The sequence below is a fragment of the Dermochelys coriacea genome, chromosome 7 (genome assembly GCF_009764565.3).
Source record: "Dermochelys coriacea isolate rDerCor1 chromosome 7, rDerCor1.pri.v4, whole genome shotgun sequence".
In the NCBI taxonomy this organism is placed as follows: domain Eukaryota; kingdom Metazoa; phylum Chordata; order Testudines; family Dermochelyidae; genus Dermochelys; species Dermochelys coriacea.
Window position 1 is genome coordinate 123345127 of NC_050074.1, and position 20873 is coordinate 123365999.

The 20873-nt window shown below is 44.4% G+C and overlaps 1 protein-coding gene across 2 annotated transcripts in view; it reads right to left on the reverse strand.

The window, feature by feature from the left end:
• Positions 1-1385: 1385 nt before the first annotated feature.
• SUFU (SUFU negative regulator of hedgehog signaling) overlaps positions 1386-20873 on the reverse strand; it is a 116539-nt gene continuing 97051 nt past the window's right edge. For both annotated transcript variants that reach the window (XM_038409187.2, XM_038409185.2), the window contains exons 11-12: positions 13008-13076; positions 1386-9193 (exon numbers count right to left, since the gene is read on the reverse strand). In XM_038409187.2, coding sequence (XP_038265115.1) covers positions 9104-9193; positions 13008-13076 — 159 coding nt within the window. In that variant the 3' untranslated portion in view covers positions 1386-9103. The remainder of the gene's footprint in view (positions 9194-13007; positions 13077-20873) is intronic.

Genomic DNA, 20873 nt, shown 5'->3' on the forward strand with positions numbered 1-20873 from the left:
ACACTATCAACCCATCCGTGCTGTTACCTTGTCTTCTATTTCAGCAGCAAACTCTTTGGGGCAGGGGGCGCATCTTGTCATTGCGTGTATCTGAACCCACCCTGGGCCGAGCACAAGGGAGCCCTGAATGCTGCTTCGGGCCGTTGGGTACCCCCCAATACCGGTAACTTCCCTGGGGTTCTCAGCTGATTGGCAGGGCTCTCCAACAGAAACAAAACCCAGCCACACCTCCGGGCACATCCCCTCCTGCAGCGTGTCAGCCTGAACTCCAGCCAACCTGATTGGAACAAGACAAATTGCATGTCTTCAGTGCCACTGGCCTTGGAATCAAGTCAGCACCCTGTTCTCTCGCCCCCTCCTAGAATAGCCCATCCCCATGTAAAGCTGAGCACTTTGCAGTGCTCAGTGGTACCTAGAAACCCAGCTAATTTGTTAGTCTCTAAGGTGCCACAAGTACTCCTTTTCTTTTTTTGTGATACAGACTAACACGGCTGCTACTCTGAAACCAGACATTAACGAGTGGGGCATTTGAAACCCTGATCGGATTTAACCCAAAAATCCTAATATCATTCAGGATGAGCAGTAGAAACAAGGTAGTCAATTTCAGTTTTTGCTACGGTCAGTTTCACTTGCTGTTTTTTCTCCCAGTAGCAGGATGCTGCACTGTTTATAGGACAAAGGTTATTCCTGTAGAAATGAATGGTTTCCACGGTCAGACTTCAAAAATAACCTCATGGAACCATTTCTGCTGACAACAGGATAACTTGTTTCCATTTAAATTAAGGATGATGTGACCCAACAGTATCCCTTCAAGGAGAGAGAAAGAATCTAGACCGAAAGTGGATTTCTTCTCCTCATCCATCTTTCTCCCTTCCTTTCTAGGCGGTCATTTCCCCTCCCCGAGCTCAGATATTCCACCCTCCATTCCATTCCCTCTCTCTGACCTTAAAAGAATTTATTACTGAAGACTGTAAAAAGATTACTGCAAAATCATTCTGCATTACTCGGAAATCATTGCAACATTTAGCTCAGTGATATTTTTTTCCATACGTGTTCTCTGTGCTCTCTCTCCTGTCCCACCCAATTTACTTGTTCTCTGCACACATACCCACAAATTCCCACTGAAGCCAAGGGGCTGACATACCTGAGGACAGAAATTGACCCTGAAGTACTTACGTTCTCTATTCCTTTCTAACTTATGGTCTGCCCTAACTATTTAGAACAGGAGTTACCCCCATAGAGAAGACCTATAGTCTAGCTAATTCTAAGACTAAGGAGAGAGTGGTTGATAATCAAGGATCTAAGTGCAGCTCTGATAATGAACATGAATCAATCCATCCCATTATCTTTCTTTTGCAACCACCCTGAGAAAAGGACACAACCAATTATGCAAATATGTTTAATGCACTTAGAATACACGGGGCGGAAAATGTTTAGTGATTCACAAAAATTTTACAAAAGTCACGTGCGAGTGGATTGCACCGGCACTCCAATAACAAAGTAAGAATTTACATTAGGAACTAATATAAAATATTTTAAAACCTCTGCTAGTTTAGCTTTCCATTTTTAATTTTTTTTTTTGGTAAAAAAAAAAAAGTCCAACTACAAAGTACTGACACAGACTGCAGGAACACAGGCTCCTTGCAGACCGATTCAGTAGTGTCCTTAGAATTCTAGTAAGAAAAATACACACACACACACACACACACACAAAAGAAACAGATGAACTACAAAAATGTTCACCTCAGCTGATGGCTGCAAAAAGCCACCACAGCAGTCAGGGTTCTGTCCGTTTTATGTAACCCACAAATAAATGCTCATTTTCTCCTAGGTTATCCAGCTCAAAGGCCTTCCAACAGTTAAGTGTCGTCAATAACAACAGCAACAAAAGCTCTATCCCTTTACAAAAATATTTATAGGTAAGGAAAAGGACTTGGTACCCAACCCGGGCCCTATGGATATAAAAGAGTTTTGAATAAGCAAGTAAATCCCTTCGGTGTGAATATGGCTAATCATTCCTTTAAACATCTCCTTGTCTGCTTCTGAGTACAGCTAAATCCAAGCCCACTGGGACTTTAAGGGAGGGCGGGAGCAGGATTTGAATGTATTTGGGCCAGTTAAGAATCCTGCATTTGGAATGGCAGGTTCCTAAGTGCAGGAAACAGTCTAGTACCATTGAGCTGTAAATTGCTGCTTCAAAGAAAGGCAAAAGGACAAAATTAAAAGGGCACAATCCTCAAATTCTGTGATCAGTTGCTGCTTGAAGGACACAGTCGTTTAAACTCAATTCCCCTTTCTTCTGTCCCCAATGGGCTTCACATTCTCTAAGGCAGGTGGTAACTTGAAATTCTGTATGTTATTTCAGAGGAAACTGGCCAAGGCATCTTGAGCCTAATCTGGACCTACTGGTATCAGGAGACTATTATACCGTGGAATATCCCGTGGATTCTAACCACTCCACTGTCAAGAAACAACCAACAGCTACAACTGTTTATGTAGGACCTAAATTCAGGGCAATCTTTTGCCCCCTCCACTGGCTCCGCAACAGAAGAGAATTTACAGAGCTGTGCTTTACAATACTGTAGTTGGGCCTTGGGGAAGGGAACCATTTTGCTTTAACAGCCTCCCTAGCAGAGAATGGAGAAGTGCAGAAAAGGAAAAATCAGTGTTTGCAAAACAGAACAATCAGCGACAAAGGAAATTTTACTCCTGCTTTTAAGAGGGTGTTGAGAGAAAAAATATTTTTAAGTCATTTCAAAAATAAAAAAGCACTTGACAGTGTCCTTTTAACATTTACCACACAGTGATTTCTATATTTGTGTAACACTGTTATCAGGGACCTAAAATTTCAACCGTGAATAATGAGGCACACAAGATTATTTAACACTTTTACCACCTCCCATTATCTCATGGAGGGAAGGAAATAGGCACCTTTATGGCAGACTTGAAATGACATTTCTAAGCTAATACGCCACTTTTTATGATTTTATGGTCTGTGAGCAATTTTAGAAGAAATAGAATGGTACTAGAAATGAGTAAGTGGTGACGTGTATTATACGACAAGTTAATTGCCTGAGAGATACAGGTCAGTATGGGGCTCAGTTTAAAACACACTGCCAGCCACAGGCTTATTCTCGGTTTGAAATTTTGGACTGGCACTGAACGAAAGCTTTACAAAAAAGGAAAGAGCGGGCACACATCATTATGCTATGGAAGTTTCACAAAAACAAGCAGCTGCTACAGATCTCGCTGGAAATTGCCATCGTATCGGAGACCTAAATTAGGCTTAAAATGTTAGGACGTGATGACTCAGAACAAAAATGTTCCATCCGGATAGATTCCTGTTGAAACATTTGCTCCCCATTCATCCCCCACTTCCCTTGCTTTTATTAAGCAGGGAAAAGATCTTTGCTGCTTAACAATTAATCTGCTCCTGTCGTTTAAATGAAACCAGAAGTAAGGTGCATTTTATCTATAAATGAGGGTGATTAGCCATTGGAAAATCTACCAAGGGAACTAGTGGATTCTCCATCTAATGCTATCCGTTTAAAAGATGCTTTCGACAAATTCAGGTCATTGGGCTCAGTGCCTGGGTGAAGTTCTGTGGCCTGGGTTATAGGTGAAGTCAGACTAGATTTATCTAATAGTCCGTACTTGTTTTAAAAGTCTATTTATCTATTTCCAGCCCCCTGAAGTTACAGTCCCCACCCCAGTTGTGAGAGCAATCCTTGCTAGTAGCTAGTTACAAGGCAACAAAATGGGGGTTATGACTTTGGATGTGAACATGTGAGGCAGGAATAAACAGCAGGTGCAATAAACAGCAGGTGCAAGATGAGCTGTTAAGCAACAAAGATTCCTTTTCCACACAGGCCTTTCGTAGTAATAAAAAGGCCAGAGAAATGTAAGAGAAGACATCACTTCTGCCCACCACCAGAGAACAATGCGAGCAGCAGCCATGTTTCTAAATGGAGTCTGAAAGAGTTTTCCTTAGGAGGAGCTGCTGACTAGCTTGATGTGGTAAATGCACAGCACATGAGTAATGATAACGAAGCTCATTCAATTAAAGAGCCTGCAGAGTCACACAAGGGGATTGAGAGAGAAGCAGCAGCAACTTCTGTAAACTGTTAATGATTAAAACAGAGTAAGAAGCAGCCACGTCATAATTTCACCTTCCATTTCCTAACAAGACAGCCATTTGCGGGCAGTGTCGGGAAAAACAAATAGGACCATTTGCTCTGTATATTAAGTGACACTATTGTAGATTTAAAAAATTCTTAATTTGCTTTTTGCTTTTTATGCCAAGTGGTTACGCCTTGTGTTGACAATCAACACAGACTGAGGGCCAGTCTCCATGCGAGCAGATCCATATGCCTCGCTAATGTCATTAGGACTAAGCATTGGAATGAGGATTTGCTAACATGGATCCCTTTGCGGAATTGGGTCCTAAGTCAGATTCACTTTCGTTTTAGTTAATTTCACTTCCAGGTTTGCTTGCAATAGCCCAATTTGCAACACTTGGGTCACAGACACTGCAGGTCAATGTTTTATCTAACAAACTATGCATCAATTCATTATTATGTTTAAATTCCATCCTCTAAGTATTTCTACTGGTCTCAAGTTTTGTAAACAAATGTTTATTTCCTCAAAGACAATCTTGTGCCCTGTGACCATTCAAGAGCTACAGATTATTTAAAATGTAGGACTTTAGCATGCCATCTCAAATCATTCTTGGCAAATCTGTGTACAATAAAACCAACCTATCACTGTCCTCAAAGCCATTACACATAGCAGATATTCTACATCTAAGCCACAGAAAATATTACAATAGGTCACGCCAATTGCAACACTTAAGGGCTCTCTCCAGTCTGCTGAGAGCCTAGTTTCTTTAATACTGTAACTGTATTTTTTTTTTAAACCAAGTGTGTGAGAGGAAGTGTGTTTACAGCTCTTGGGATTTCCCTTGTTTGAAGGTGGCTGTCCCCATGCTAGACTTTCAAGGCATCACAGGTCTGCCATAAAGGAAGTATTCCTATCTATCTGCATTGGAGCAGGGGAAAGAGAAACCTCTACACACTTATTTTAAAATGCAATTTACATCCAGATTGCTGCTTCCAGCCAACACAAATTGCATGGCTTGGTTTTTGTATAATCCCTGTTCAAATCTCCACCAGCCTGAACAAATCTAAAAGCAGCCATTCTCAGCAAGACTGGCCTGAAAAATCACCTTGGAATTAACACTTATGTCTTTCCCTTTCCAAGCCATTTACTCATTTTAAAAAAATATATTCAAAAGTTCTCTTTTTTCCATGTCACTCCTCCTCCCCCTGTTCAAGACAAAAACAAGTAGAAAAATATCAAAACTCAAGATCTAGTTTAGCTGCCAACTGAATAGTCTTTGGCACGACTGCAAACTTCAACAGCACCCGGGGAAAAGTGTTATGGGTGACGAGGTCTCTAAATGTTGATTAATGTGCAACTTTCTTGTTCTAAAAGAATGGAGACAGGAGTGCAATATTAGAGTCAAAAAGTTTCCTTTCAACAGTGAATCCCTTTCAGAGAGGCTGGCAATAGGCTGTAGATTGCTATTTTAGCAGTGATTTGTTTATTTTATTTTTTTTAAATTTGCTAAACTAATTAGGAAGACCCGACTTCCTTCCCTTGGAACAAAATGTAATCTGGCAGCCAGCGAGGCTTTAAGAATAGGGTTTGTGAGAAAGTGTCTTACAAATAAAAGGTACCTATCTTGCCAACTGATCATATCTCAGATACTGATGACTATATATACAAACGTGACACAAACAAAAACACATGGATATAGCTGGGATTTCCAAAGCACTCAGGTCATGTCTACATTACAAAATCATGTCAACCTAATTTATTTCGGCGTACAGCCACCGGAGCTATTAAATCGCTTGTGTGTGCACACTTCACTCCTTGTGTTGGCAGCATGCATCCTCCCCAGGAGCGCTTGTATAGATTGTATTGTCAGTGTGGGACATTGTGGGACGGCTCCTGAAAGCCAGCAACAGTTGACATAAGCGACACAGTGTCTACGCTGACATTGCATTGACCTAATTACATTAACTGTGACTCTACCCCGCTTGGGGAGGTGACGTTACTAAATCGGTGTAGACAGGCACTTACATCGTCAGGAGCCAAACTCAAGTGAAGACACTTCCACAGCTAGGTCGGCACAAGGCAGCTTACATCGACCTAACCGTGTAGCGTAGGCCAAGCCTCAAGTGTGGTCCCTTCACATCTCCCTCTGAAGCCAATGAACATCCCACCCACAGCGTCAAAGAGGAGTGAATGCAGAATGGAAGAACAAATCTGAGAGAGGAGATTTGGAGAAAAATCCTGCAGAGAGAAGTTATTTTACCTACAGTCCAGCACTCGGTCATGTGTCTTGTGGAAAGGTTTCAAAGAGTCTCAATTCGAGTTAGGGCAGAGGGACAGAACTCAGAGATGGCCTTCTGGTCTCTGCCCCTTTGTGACTTCTGTGGGAACAGTAGAAATTGCTGACATGGACAAATCACCTTAGGAAAGTCCTGTTCTTTCAGCTTCTCTTAATGAGACTTCGCAGCTGGAAACAAGGAAGAGGAGCCAGCACCATGGCAATCAGCCAGTTCTCCAAACCCCACTGGCAAGTGTTTGCCATTCTACACAGTCCATGGGCTGCTGTTTGAAATCTGTGGATTTAGGGCAAAGTTTTCATTGCCCACTTTCCCCCTTTTCTGATTGGCATGATGCCACTATTTCTTCACAGTGAGGTGGGAAGGGGAGTCATTCTGTGCCTGGGTTGGTAGATTTGCATGCCAATTTCCAGTCTCTCTCTAGTCCACTGGCCCCTGGAAATGCATCTATAACTCCCACCAACATTAAGGAACAGAACAGACCAGCACTGCGTACACATTTCATACTAAATGGGACGCTGAAAGCCAGCCAAAGATTCTCCTGGATAAATGCAGTCTGCCGCTACACAAAAGTCACTCTGGCTAGCCCCGAGTTTGGAAACTCTGCTCTTTAAAATTATGATTTCAAGATGATCCTTTGAGTTCAGACAAAGTAACAGACTCATTTACATCTAAATTGCTTTCATAACTTCGTTAAAAGGAAGCTGTTAAGCAACATAGGACCTGGATTTGGCTTGCCTTAAATAATAATAAAAATAATGGTACTTGTACCTCTGAGAATCTTGGTCCACTTCACAGATGCTAATGGATTAGGCATCCCAACCCTCCTGGGAATATTATCCCCATTTGCAGAGGAGGAAGTGAAGTGATTTGCCTACACTCACACAGGATATCCAGAGCAGAGCCAGATCTCTCAGCTCCTAGATACATGCCTCAACCACAGGACTATACATCCAACATCAACCAGCTCCAAAATATATTTTAAAAATCTTGAAAAATCCCACTTTGTTGGGAAGAAATTAAGACAACAAACAGCTTCTGTGAGGTTTGGGCCAGTTTTAGCCATTGCTGTTTGATCAAAGGCAGTCAGTTGTTAAAAGTTCTTGTCCCAGCCATGTTAAGACCAATGTATTGTGTACAACCAGAGATGAAGAAATGGCCATGTTAGCTTGTGAGTGGAAAAGGGTGGGGGGAGAAATTTGCACCCACATAATTAGAAGTGACAGATTCACATAAATACTGTCTTAAAAAGCACTAGAGAATCTGCTTTAGAGAACAATCCAGGATTGGCAGGGGAAGGATTCAAGCATGGGGTAGCCTGCAGCCCATCCGTAATGCACCCACCAACGGCCTGCTCTCAGTACAAGGATGCAACCTGCGGAGACAAAAGCTCTCAGCACGCATGCTTCATCTTGGTCTAAGGGAGGCCGCTGGGACCAAGAGGGAGTTGCATGTTGGAAGCAGAGCCTGAAGCTTATACTACAATACAACTGGTGGGACCCGGTTACAGCCTGCTCGTACCCCAATTGTTAAAGCAAGGTTCAAGGCCTTAGCACATGGCTACGGTCCCAAGTGCACTGAGAAAATGCAGCAGGTTGTTGAACACAGAGTCTGGTAAGATGGAACTGTGCTAAGGACAACTGTGTTGTAAGCGGGTCCCCAGCAGGGTTTGTTTTGTAGCGCAGGTAGGGCTTTCATCCAGGACTCTGCTGGTGTCTACTCTCTGTTGATGGGGAGGGTGGATACGATCTCCATATTAAACAATTTAGAGCAGCCCTCTGGTTCCTGGAGCGTGGCCCCTCTGAACACACAGGTCCTTTCCCACTTCTAGGATTCGAAGGAATTCTGTACAATAGCAAGGAAAAAGTACTTGACAGTATCCCTTGAAAGATAAACATTCTGTAAACAGGAGATCTCCTCCTCTGCCCCAGTAGTCTCTCTTCCTCCTGCTTGTACAAAAGCAGAGGTCACAACCTTCTCTGGGGCTCATGCATACATTCATATGCTAGGACAGGATGTGCAAGAAGAAAGTTGCCTCTGTTTGCAGTGATACCAGAGCTAATCAGACCGAGCTCAACGCTCAGACTTTTCCTAATTCGAGTGGCGGGGAGGGGGTTTGTTTTTGTTTATTTGACTAAACTTGAGAGTTCATCTTTAAATGAAGCATACGAGCTTCTGGCCTCGTTAACACCATTCCATTTCTGAAAAGGCAATACAGCCCCTGGAGGAACAGTTCTGCAGTCGGTAAACGTCTGGCTAACAAAAAGGATTCCAGAGTCCCGTAGAGAACATTTAATCCATGTGCTTGCACCTGGCAGAGTGCATATGTAAATATAGGCGTACAAGGTATCGACACCCTGGGTGAAGACTGCAGGGATATTTGTAGCCAACTAGAACAGGGAAAGAATTCTTATCACTACTTTTCATAGTTAAATATTTCTCACTTGCACTCAAACATACACAGGCTGTTCCCAGAGAGTTCAGCCCAGGAAAGAATGGGGAAGAAAGGGCTCAGCACTGTCCCGTTCTGTCTGGGTTGGTGTTGTGTAACTCCTCTTCTGTTTGCAGTGGCTGTGCAGCAATCTCCTTTATTTGAAGGCACAGTTCTTACTGCATTAGTTATCCTGTGAGTCACTAAGCAACGTACAGTCTCTTGGCTCTCCCTGATGTCAGGAGGGTGTAATTCAGCTCTAATGCAGAGGGTTGTCGAACACAGCGTCTGGTAAGATGGAGACTTTCAGTTTCTTTTCAGGCCAGCTGTACTCTTTTGGAAGTTTAAACTACGAGGCAATAAAGGGAGTCAGTTAATGTATTTCCCTGCAGCCTAACCCACATTAACCCAAAGCTATTCTGAAAGCAGGCAGTCCTCCATTTAAGAGCTAAGGTTTTCTTTTTGTTTTTTTTTTTATTTTAAAGCAAAAGGCCGCTAAGAAAACGCTCCCTCCTCCCCCATCAGTATATTTTGGACAGCAGTGGACATTAGATAACGAAATTTGTGTCTCTGTTGCCAAAGTAAAGTTACGAGATTCCAGCCCAAGTGTTGTTCATTTCATTCGGTGAATTCTGCCAGGGTTACTGTTCCCACCACCATTTTCCCTCCCCTCCCGCATCTCAGTGAAAGTCTGCATCTTGCAAGAGTATCTCTCTTTCCCCTTCACTGTGTTTTCTCCAACTACCCCCAGGGCCCATGAGCCTCCTTTGTTTGCTTTAAAGCAAGAATCAGACAGTGGCTTTAAGATTCTCTGTGTCATGTGATATACATGAGGCTGTATGCTTCTGAATGTAGCAGGCAGAAAGTGGCACAATGATTCACATGGGCAGCAGCTAGTCATGCTGTCCTGGTGGAGGAGAGCCAGTGTTTCTGAATACTGTCTTTTGGACACTTATTTTATGGCCAAAAAAACCCTCTGGAACAAACCCCTTAACTTTGCAGTGCATGTACCATGACTTATGTCCACACACACAGCTGCCCTGACTATTAAGTGTTGGTTGCAATACCCAGTATAGGAACTTGAGCTCAAGTCGGATTTTACACACCATTGCTTTCAATGGCTACTTCATGTGGAGGGGAAGACACAAATATTACAGCTGCTCTGGTTCATCAAGTCCTAGCTCCACCCCACAGCACAGACCCTCCTGTTGGACAGTAACCCCAAAACTCCTGCTCCCAGAACCAGCATTGGGCACTCTTGGACAGCTGTCTGAGGAGTCCTTACAATGCACTGGTCTGACCATGGCTTTAACATGCATGTGCCAGAATTGCCCGGTCAAAAAGAGTTTTGCTGTGGGATGCACTGAACTGTTGCAAGGAGAAACAAGATGACTGGCCATCTCAGAGAGTCAGTGTCCCTGCATCAGTTTGTTTGAGCAGGAAGCAAATGGAAGGGTGTCTGCACTAAGGGTAAGCCCAGGCAAAGCAGATGTAAAGCCATGCTGTGGGGCAGCAGGGTTTGGGGCGATCATGGAGTTACAGGGTAAGCGTCTCAGAGGAGGAAAAAGATCCCAACTCCATTTCATTTTTGCTTCCCACTGCTGATTTCGCAGAGGAAAGTCCGAGTGGAAAAAGAATGTCAAGAACAGAAAGTTGGGGGGGGGTGGGGGGAAGAAGAGATGCTTCATGTTTTAGGGCTTGTCCAGACTACACATTTGCCCCATTCATAAACATTCAATGAACTGATCTTGAAAGCCGTTTCAGGGAATAGGATTGTCCCAGTCACTCCCAGCCTGTGCAGACAAAGCATGGGAAACTTCTGGAAAATGAATTGTTTTGTTTTTAAAAATTTGCTGCATCCACAGCTTAGCACCAGCTGATAGAAGGATTTTCCCTGATATCTGAACAGGGGCCTCTGCCCGGAGTCCCGCCTTGACTATGGAGGATTGTCTAAACCAGAGATGTTAAATTCAGAACTAGTGCAATGGGTTCCTTTCCCATGCAAGTTCTTGGGCCACGTTCAGTGGTGACACATGTGCCCATGTAAACTATGGTATGTCTACACTGCAGCCAGGGGTGTGAATGGCAGCTCACACAGACTTACCCACAGTAGCCGTACTCCAGCTAGCTCGCTAAAACTAGAAGCAAGGATGCTGTGGAGTGGGTTTCAACGTCAGATGCACAAGCAAATGCTTGTCTATGAAAACACGAGCTGCCATTCTCCCCCCCCCCCCCAGCGTAGACTTGCCTATGTTTGGTACAAGTGTGTTGGAGAGTGGGCATAAGTAGTAAAGGACCCCTAAATTTACCTTTCACCATTCCAATAATTGGATTTTTGCGGCTACATCTGCCCCCTCAGTTCCTAAACTGACATTCAATTTTACTCCTCTAGTGAACAAAAACTGGTACAAGTTACACTACTTTTCCAACCGTTTAAATAAACCTCTGTATAACCTGCACTCTTGTTTTCGGTCACTATCCGATTTAGCCTACAGGCCCCCCTTCCATCTCAGGTGTCTCATGCACATAACAGACAACCATTCTAACATTAATGAAGAGACACAAAGACAGCATGAGTTTTTGACGTGTTCAGCCAGATTTGTGTGGTGTTGCAGTTGGTATTCATTTCACCTTCCACTGCTGGCTCATTACATCATGAAAGAGGGGTTCTTTTCCTAGAACCCAAAATTGAATTTTTATTCTACTTAGCTGGATACCAGCAACAACCAAAGGGAGACTCTGGGGAATGTATAAAGTTGACCCAAAACTCTTTACAAACTAGGATCCTGTAACTTATGAAGTCCTGCAGGATTTTGGGTGATGAAAGATCATAACCTTCTAAAGTATCCCCCACCCCTTTTCTTTTAAACTGGGAAGGTTCCAAAATGGTCACATCAGAGAAGAATACGTCAGAAAACATTTTAAAATGAGTAATGTCAAAGCAATGTGGAAACCAGTGTCTTATCCTTTGTCTGGCACTACAGAATCACCCTACGTACAGCATTTGCTTCCCAATAAAGCTAAGGAACACTAGCCCCGGAAAAAGGGACTCCAAAATGAACACTTCTGTGCTAGCCAGTCACTGGCACAAATGATCTTTGGCTTAGGTTTAAATGGGTAAGAGCTGGCCTGATATTCACAACATTCCTAGCAAGGTGCTTGATCCACTGCTGCACTCATTCACAGGGCATATACAACCAACATTATGTCAGCTCAGGATTGAACAATTAGAGCACTGAGGTTTTCCTGGGAGGTGAAGCAGGGAGGGACAGAGGGACAGGAGGGCTACTTTACAAGCCTAGGAAAGTTTCTTTAAAATTCACAGGGAGTTGTAAAAAATGGGATTAAAAATATTACATGTCATTGCTGCCACTGCTCTTTGAAATGAGGCAGGATATTTATGTGGTGTGCAGGGGAGAGCTGGTGTTAAATGCTCCTGACGACTGGGTCACACGATGGTGAAAGTCCGTCACCATGATGCGTCCCCTGCTGCTGTGGCTCAGCATTACCAGGCTGGCCCTGTGTGTCTGTGTGCCACACATGAGCTTAACAGAGGTTGGGAGGAAAGGAAACTAACTCGGGTATTAAATAGCCTCTCCCTCCCCACCCAAAAGAGGTTCTGAAGTGAAGTGGCAGCAAATTTGCTGGGTGTTCCGCATTGCTCTGCAGGTCCCAGCACGAAGTGTGGCTAGCACCGTGGCTGCACAGAGAACGTACAAAGGGGTCATTCAGCCATGCTGCTGCGGAGGGCACAAGCTGCACCCCAGTGCACTGGCCAGGGCTGCTGCACAGCTCCGCTCTGCTGGGGCTTTGGCTGGGGGATGGCAGCACTCAAATTGTTGTCCGGACCCCCGCCAGTGGAGGCTGCCTAGGGAAGTGTGCTGAATCAGTGCATTTCGCAGCAGCACTGACTATGGCCTCTTCGCTAGCCAACACCCTCCACTTTTGGGGCTGTGTTGGATGAGCTGCAGCTCCCCGATTGCCTCTGCAGTCTCTTCACTTCCAGGTGGCCTGGTTTATGCCAGCAAGCTCAAAGGGTGGCTGAGCCCTGAAGCTGTGGGAAGGGCTGGAAGCTGCCAAACTCAAAAACTAACAAAACAAGCAAACTGTGCCGCTTTTCTCTCGGCCAGTAGATGCCAGATATAGGAGCAACGCAGCCTTACTTCCTCTGGAGAAGTCAGATCTTCTAAGTCTTCCAGCATTCTTTCTACGAACTCTTCAGTCAACAGGATCTGCAAGGGGGAGACACTAGTTTACTCTTTTACACTCCAAGCTTTATGTAATTGCCAAGCAACAGATTCCTTTCTTCTGCACAGAGGGGAGACTGTACATACTTTTCTTTGGCGACACAAAGGTTTGAGGCCTCTAGCTCCTGGCTTTACTCCCCCCCACAACCCCAACCACTGCAAAAAATGCTAAGATTACAAGGCAATCTTTTGCTACCATCAATTATCTTCCTACGTCTAAAATTAGAGGCTCAGCTTCAGAGAGGAAGGAGGGAAGGGAGGCAGGGGAGGGCAGAAAGGGGCCAAGTGAACAATTGCAAAGGAAGGCAGTGGAAAACAGAGACACTTTCATCTGGCACACTGAAGTTAAGTCTCTAGTATAATTGGGCTACAGTTGGTGCACGGGGACAGGGCAGGACAGCCTGGAACCTGCACAGAGTCTGCATTTTGGGCACCTCGAGGACTCTGATCTGGAGACCTGGCTTGTTAAATGGTGTATGATTTAGAAAAAGCCATAGATTCAGCAGGGGAGGCATTCAGAGAGGTGCCCAAGCCAGGAGCAGGAGGTTCTGGGATATGCAGCATGGCTCTCAGACTCGGCTCTGAAAACCAGTCACTGGTCCTTCCCAAATGCGCAACTCCCCCAACTCCCAGTCAGAATGATTTCCCCTCCCCCCAGCCTTGCTAGTCGGCATGAGAGTTTAGGGGTGAGGTAGAAGGGCAAAGACTCAGACTTTTTCCAGGGTAGGATTAGCAAACATGAAATTCCTTGGACTATAACTTCTGACTACACCCCCCTCAAAAAAAAGAGGGCCAGACCCCCAGCAGGTGTAACTCAACATAGCTCCACTGAAGTCAGATATGCCCACTGACATCAGCTGTATTAAGGGCAGAACCAGTCCTTCACAGGATCCTCCCTCGCCCTTCTCTTAAAAAGAAACATGCCATATCAGAAGGTGCCTGCACACACAACTTCTCTTCGGTGTGGTTTTTAGAGGGCCAGAGATAAATACAAGCCCTGCTGAGGAGGGGTAGGATGCTGGAGACAAGCAGAGGAAGAGTCAAAGACAAGGAAACCACCACCACACATGGGTCTGGTGAGGGGCGCTGGGCGTGGTATTGCAGGGTTTGGGTAGACAGCAGGCTATTAACTTGGCAAATTGCAGCTCACAGCTCTGTTCTTTCTCTGCTTCTCCTTGTGTTCCCTTTTCCTCCCTTCACTCCACCCTTTCCTTTTACAGTCTGTCTCCAGCACCTCTCCATCCTACATTGCTTGGCATTCCTGCTTCTTTGCTCTGCCTGCATTGCATTCTCTCTCCTCCTCACTCATCCTCTCTAAATCCACTCATGGGTCCCCCACTTCCTCCCCTCTGGCCCCTCAGCTCTGCATTCCCATTGCTCAGGCAACTCTCCCCAGCTCCCAGTGCTGAAAGGGAGCGAGGCCAACCCCAGTTCCACCCCTTTTCTGCTCCCCTCCAGCTCCAAACTGGAGCTTATCTGAGTGCTGCTTGTTGACAGCCTTCCTTGCAGCACGGAGCTCGCAGAGGGAAGCACTGAACAGCACTGATGCTGCAGATTCCCTAGTAAGTTCTGATCTATTCACTAGGAACCCATGGCCCACAATCTGAGAACCCCTGAATTGGCTAGATGGACAAAAAAAAAAGGCACTGGCCACTCCAGCTACTATCATACATGGCAGTGGCACTGTACACAAAAGAAGATCCTGTCTCTGCCCCCAAAGAGCTTTCAGTCTAACTTAGAGTTTAGACTCAGCACCCAGTTTGTGGTGTGGCATGGAGCCACCTCTGAAGCCCAGCAGGATCTGCCAGTGGAGTCAGCCTGTAGGTGTCAGCGGCATCACATCACAGACCACACGCTCCATGAGGCTTTTTGGCTCCATCAGATGATTCCGGGTTTATTATCGTGTAGGCTGGGCCTTAGACTGTCATCTCTTTGGCTGGCACACTAAATCCAAACATCTATGAGCACTACAGCAGGGCTGGTTTATACTACAGTGGGCAAGTTCTTTGGCGGAGATGGTAGCCCTGGTGCATGCTAAACTGGAAATACCTGTTGGTCAATGAAAGGTTTGAAGCACCTAAAGGGTTGCTTACTCACAAATACAACCAAAGCCATCCATGCTCAGAAACAGAACAGTCACCTGCATGGTTAACTCAGAAGATGGTGCAGCAGGCAAGGATTGTCTAGGGAGGGCTCTGGGACTCTGTATGTAGCAGATCAGCTTCTGTGGAGGTGTAGCCTGGCAGTGAGTGACAGGGCAGTGCGTGGAGAGTGGAGGACAGAGGATATGGCAGACATAGCAAACTACACAGCAGCAAATAAGAGGAAGGAACCAGCACCAAAAGCAATCAGATGAGTGGGCAAGGAGGAAATACATATTCAGCAGTGACACAGATGAGCAAAAACGAGCCTCAAAAAAAAGGGGGGGGCTATAGGGCAGTGGGGATGGCAAGAATGATAAAAATCAGATGTGGCAATAGGAATAAAATCCATGGTTAATAGGGAAGGAGCCCAGGGGACATATCTAGGGTGTCAGAGGAGAGAGGGGAAGGAAAAATACATGCACAAATGAACCAATCTCATTGCAGGCCAGAGAAGAACAAGGCAGGGAATGAAAAAATTCAATGGGTGTGAGCAGGGAAGGATGTGTACAGAATAAAGGACAGAAGGTGCAGCCCCTAGGGTAAACCACCATGGTTTGGATCCTGGAACAAACGTATGTGGAGTATCTAGACTAGCATTTGCAATTGTGTTCGTTAACTTCAGTTAGCCAGCAATCAACTAACTCCACTTGAAACAAGAGCACAAAGCCTCTTAGCCAGCACAGTTCTGGTCCTGGGTGAACAGGGCCTTCTTTCCTCTGAAAGGAGCTTTGGAAGTCCGGAACAGCCAAATGTATAGTGTGTTCTTGTGTCTCAGGAATGCCTGTAAGCCATCTTTTAAAAAATGGTTTGCTAGACCAGGCAGCTGGGGAAAATCTTCACCATCATAGTCTCTGGAGGGTGCTGGGGATAGGTATCCATTACCATAGCATTTGGGCACATCTAACTGCTGAAAAGATTTAGAGGCTAAAAACATAGCTACACTGGACACACGCTGAAACCAGGTTCCTCCCAGTAGAATTAGCCCAACCAAAATGTAATAAAGGCATCAAAGCAGGAATGCACAGACCACGCAGATCCTATCCATGTGATCAGCAAGTAGATCTTCATACAGAGGAGAGCTCCTTTTATTCTGATACTTACAAAGAGCCTGAATATCAATAAAAATCAATACCTACTGCCCCCCCCACACTACTTCCTAGGTTTTTAGTCCTCTTAGCATGCCCATGCCTGCAGAGTACACCACCACATGAACACACACACATTAGATGTGCATGGTATTAAAGGTGACATTCCAGCAAATAAACAGGACAGACCATCGTAGCTCTAGGCATCTAATTTAATTTCCTTTGGGATGTAAACCTTAGAAGCTCACACTGAACAAATAGGCCCTGTTCTTTGTGTATTCAGACCTGAACCCAGAGTCTTCCTTTGAGAACAGTTACCAGATCTTATCAACAGGATACTGCAGGGAGATCATAAACGATGGAGCAGCTTATTTGCTCTCTGAAGAATAACACAGACTCTCTGTTGTGATGCAGCTATGAGAAAGTCTGTGCAATCTGGAGGCCAAATTAAATGGCTTTCTGCATATTCAAAGCTGGATGTGCCTCTACTCAGAGCAGACCTTTCCTACTGTGAAATCTTTTAGCCACGACTGGCAAAGAAAACAAGTTAGTGTTCCCTCTGATGTCAGACAAGCGCCATAGATTTATAACATAGTATTTTCATAGTTCAGCAACTGCGCACAAACATTCCGCCCTACGGACCTGCTGCCACCAGTTTCACACACTGGAGCGTCATTCCGCCTTTGTAATGGCTACTTGCAATATTCACAAGCAACAGCTGAAGAATCCAGCCAGTGTTTCCAAAACATTTCCCTCAACACCACACAACCAGGGACATGCCAGGAGCTTTCTGGGTCAGATCCCGAGTTCCCGCCCACAACTCACAGCTATGAGGATCAGGCTCCAATTTATATATATGCTGTGGCTCTGCAAATCCCTTGCTACATTGTTACACATATTGCTTGCAAAAACATAGAAGAGAAAGTCCACAATTTTATCATTAAACTAGGGTGTCAAAAGTGCAACTGAAGGGCCAAAGTTTGGCAACCCCTACTGAAACTTGTGTGTGGCGAGCCATGTTAAAAATGCTATATTATGTAATGATTAAAATCTCTATGGTTATGTAATACACTGGCTTTGTGTGCGATGTCTCCCTCTAGAGGTTAGCCTCAGCAACGATAATATTCTGCTGCTTACTAAACTAATGAATTACTTCCATAGCTCAGGTGGGAGTGGGTTTGTACTTTTTATACTGAATGTCCAAGGTTCGATCCCCACTGATGACTGAGGCACCTACACTGTTAGCATGATTTTTTGTACTTAACCAGCAATGGTATGGCATGAACTGTATATCACGTGTGTTACTTAGTGCCCAAGATCAAAATTCAGTCTATTAACCACATCTGACAAGTTGTAGATCAACCTCCATACTATGATGACTGGCACCCAAAAAATATTTAAGACAAAATCATAGCCTTAGATTAAAGTCTACAGGTGCAACTGCATGACTAATGCACCATCTCTCACTTCTGGTGTTCAAATCCATTGCAAGGGCTTGAAATTCTTAACTTGAAACAGGTTGGCTCTGACCCCAGGCTACAGTAGTACATTTCATACAGCTGTTTATAGTCTGCCACAGTTGGTAAATCTCTGATCAGGAAAGAGCCCCCCAAATTCAGCTGGCAAGCAGACCACAGCACCTTTCATCTTCAGAATGCCTGGCTTGTAAAATGTTGTAATATACCCCAAAGTAAGTTATATAACAAGCCCCTAAGAAATCCTCCATCCATAAAGCTGCTGCTTCTAGACTGGATGAGCCAGCAGCTCCAAAGTTTGTGGCCTACTTCCTTTCATCAACAACATGGCTAATTTCCTGCAACTCTTGGGAGCAGACAGCACTGAAAGTGTTCCTGCTGAATTCCTGCCATTAATACTGTATAGCAGAAGAAGGAATTCCTTTAATTCAAAATGCAACTAATCAAACTCCTTGTAAATAGTGCTGTGTGCCATGAGCAGACCCCCCTGCTCTCTCATCTCCCCTCCCCCTTTCATTGTGCTGTCTCTCATTTAGATTGCAAGCAGCTCAGGACAGAAACCTTGTCTACTTATTTTCTGTAATGCAACAGCACTATATGAAAAAGGACACGAGTTCTAAACAGACACCATGCTGTATGATTTCATGATAGTTTTCACCAGAGTGTCACTCACATTAATACTGTGAACAAACAAGGGGGTTTTCTCTGGGGCGTGGAATCCCATTGCTATACTCCAAGGAAACTAATGGACCTTCCCTGTAAAGGAAAAGATATTTACACATGCCCCAGGCACCATACTGCTGCATTCAGGGATATTACAATTCTGCTAGAAGAAGTACATGATGATTTGAAATGCTTTCTACCAGGAGGGTCACTGTGCACTAAGGAGCTGCCAGGACTCCCCAACTCTGTTTCATCAGCTTTAAAACTCCACCTGGACTTGCCCTGGGGAAGGGTACTCTTTGGAGCCTGTCAACATTGTTCTATCGATCTTCTGGATAGGATCACTGCTGTGTGACTATGTACAGCTTGGCTCAGTGATGACAAGGGTCTGAAGGGAGATAAGATAACAGTCCATGCATTTTAAGGGGGCAAGTGGTAAGGAGGGAAAGGACTTCTCTAGGGTGTTACCAGTGGCTGGGAGAAAAGCTAGGGAGTAAAGAGCTGAAATTAATGGATAATTTAGACTGATTAGCAGGAAAAGCTTCCTGACAGTAAGGTGCATTAGGCTGAGGGATGGTCAATTTCTCTAAGAAGAGGTAGAAACATTTGAGTCATCCAAAATGAGACTGGATGAAGCACTAGAAAACATACCGCAGGAACAATCCTCCATTGGCTTCTGGGGGAGGATCTAGATGACCCAATAGGTTCTTCTATCTTTAATGTATGATCTTAATAGGGTCTCATTAAATAACAGGAGGTGATAATACAATATGCTTCATGGTTTGCTTGTACAATTTTATCACGTTTATAGTACTAGCATGATGGATGCCCTAGACACAGTACTATACATATGTTATATTACAGATACAGCTGGTAGCTGTGCCTAGAGTTAACGTTTCCTAATACTTATAAAAAGTCCTGTTTTCACCTGTTTATAAACTTTGCCACTCTAACCATTCAGACTGAAATTTCCAATGTCGGTATCTGTGCCTCACTGGAAAGGTTCTAGCAAGAACGATGCAGTCATTTCAGAGAACAAGTTTAGGAAAAATACTTTTTGACAATGTTAAAAAATTCTTACCCTTGTTATGTTGAGAAGCCCTAGTGACTCCATGCTTTGGAGGAAGGACTTTAGAAATTTAGCAGGTGGTCCCACTGGGGTCAAGGATGTGCCTTTGCTGACCTCATGAAGATCTACCCAAATTTGGTAGAGTTATAAGCCTCTGAAAATTGCCATTTGTATGTTTCAAAGAAGCTTATTAGACGCTAGTAACAAAATTCTCTGAAGATTTCATCTTCACTGAGCATGCTCCAGCCCCACAGAGCATGCTCCAGCTCAAGGATACAGGGGCTGAGCAGTACTTTTCTTGCAATTATACCTCCCTGCTGCAGGGGCCATAGTGGCACCAGAGCTGCCCACACAATATTAATTCGGATCTCTTTTGTGTACACATTATGATACAGTCTTCAATTACAGTGGAACCTCAGAGTTATGAGCTTACCGGTCAACCATAAATTGTATTTGGAACCAGAAATATGCAATCAGGCAGGAGTGCGCGCGCGCGCGCGCACACACACACACACACACACACACACACACACACACACACACACACACACAGAGTACAGTACTGTATTTAATGTAAACTAACAACAAAATAAGGGGAAAGTTTAAAAAAACATGTGACAAGGAAAGGAAACTGTTTCTGTGCTTATTCCATTTAAATTAAGATGATTAAAAGCAGCATTTTTCTTCTGCACCGTAAAGTTTCAAAGCTGTATTAAATAAATGCTATATAGGTCCTACAGAAAACAGCTGCATTCACTACACAGCCCTACTTCATTCCCAGAGCCTGGTCCACACGGTGCAGTGAGTGAGACAGGTCCAGTGGAGAAAACCTGATCATGTAATTAGAGATTGTATCATAATTCGCATGCATAAGGTAGTCAAACTATGGTTGTACAGGCAGTCTTACTTCAGGCATTTCCTAACTTCGGAGTGCTTGACTGTGCAACCTAATGGACATTTTTACCATAGTATTTTTCTTAAATGTACTACACAGATTGGCTTGTATATTTAACAGGTACTGCAGCAAACGCTTATGGGTAACATTTACATTGTGCACGATCAAAGGCTCCCTTCTTAGAACAATGACTGCCCAGAGCAGCAGGGGCAGAAATCATCACCATCACTCACCATCTCTCTAGAGAGAGTAAGTGCTCCAAATAAGCAAGATAGGGGTCAGGAGCAGTGTGCCTTGTGTTAGGCAGGTAGGGAATGCCACGTTAAAGCTGAAATGTTTTGCATAAGCAAGTCCTGACTCCCAGCGTTTGAGAGCTAAGGATAGTAATTCCCAACGGCTGATGCAGGCATGTCGACAAGCTTTGACACAAGCTACCCTAGGATAACATTAA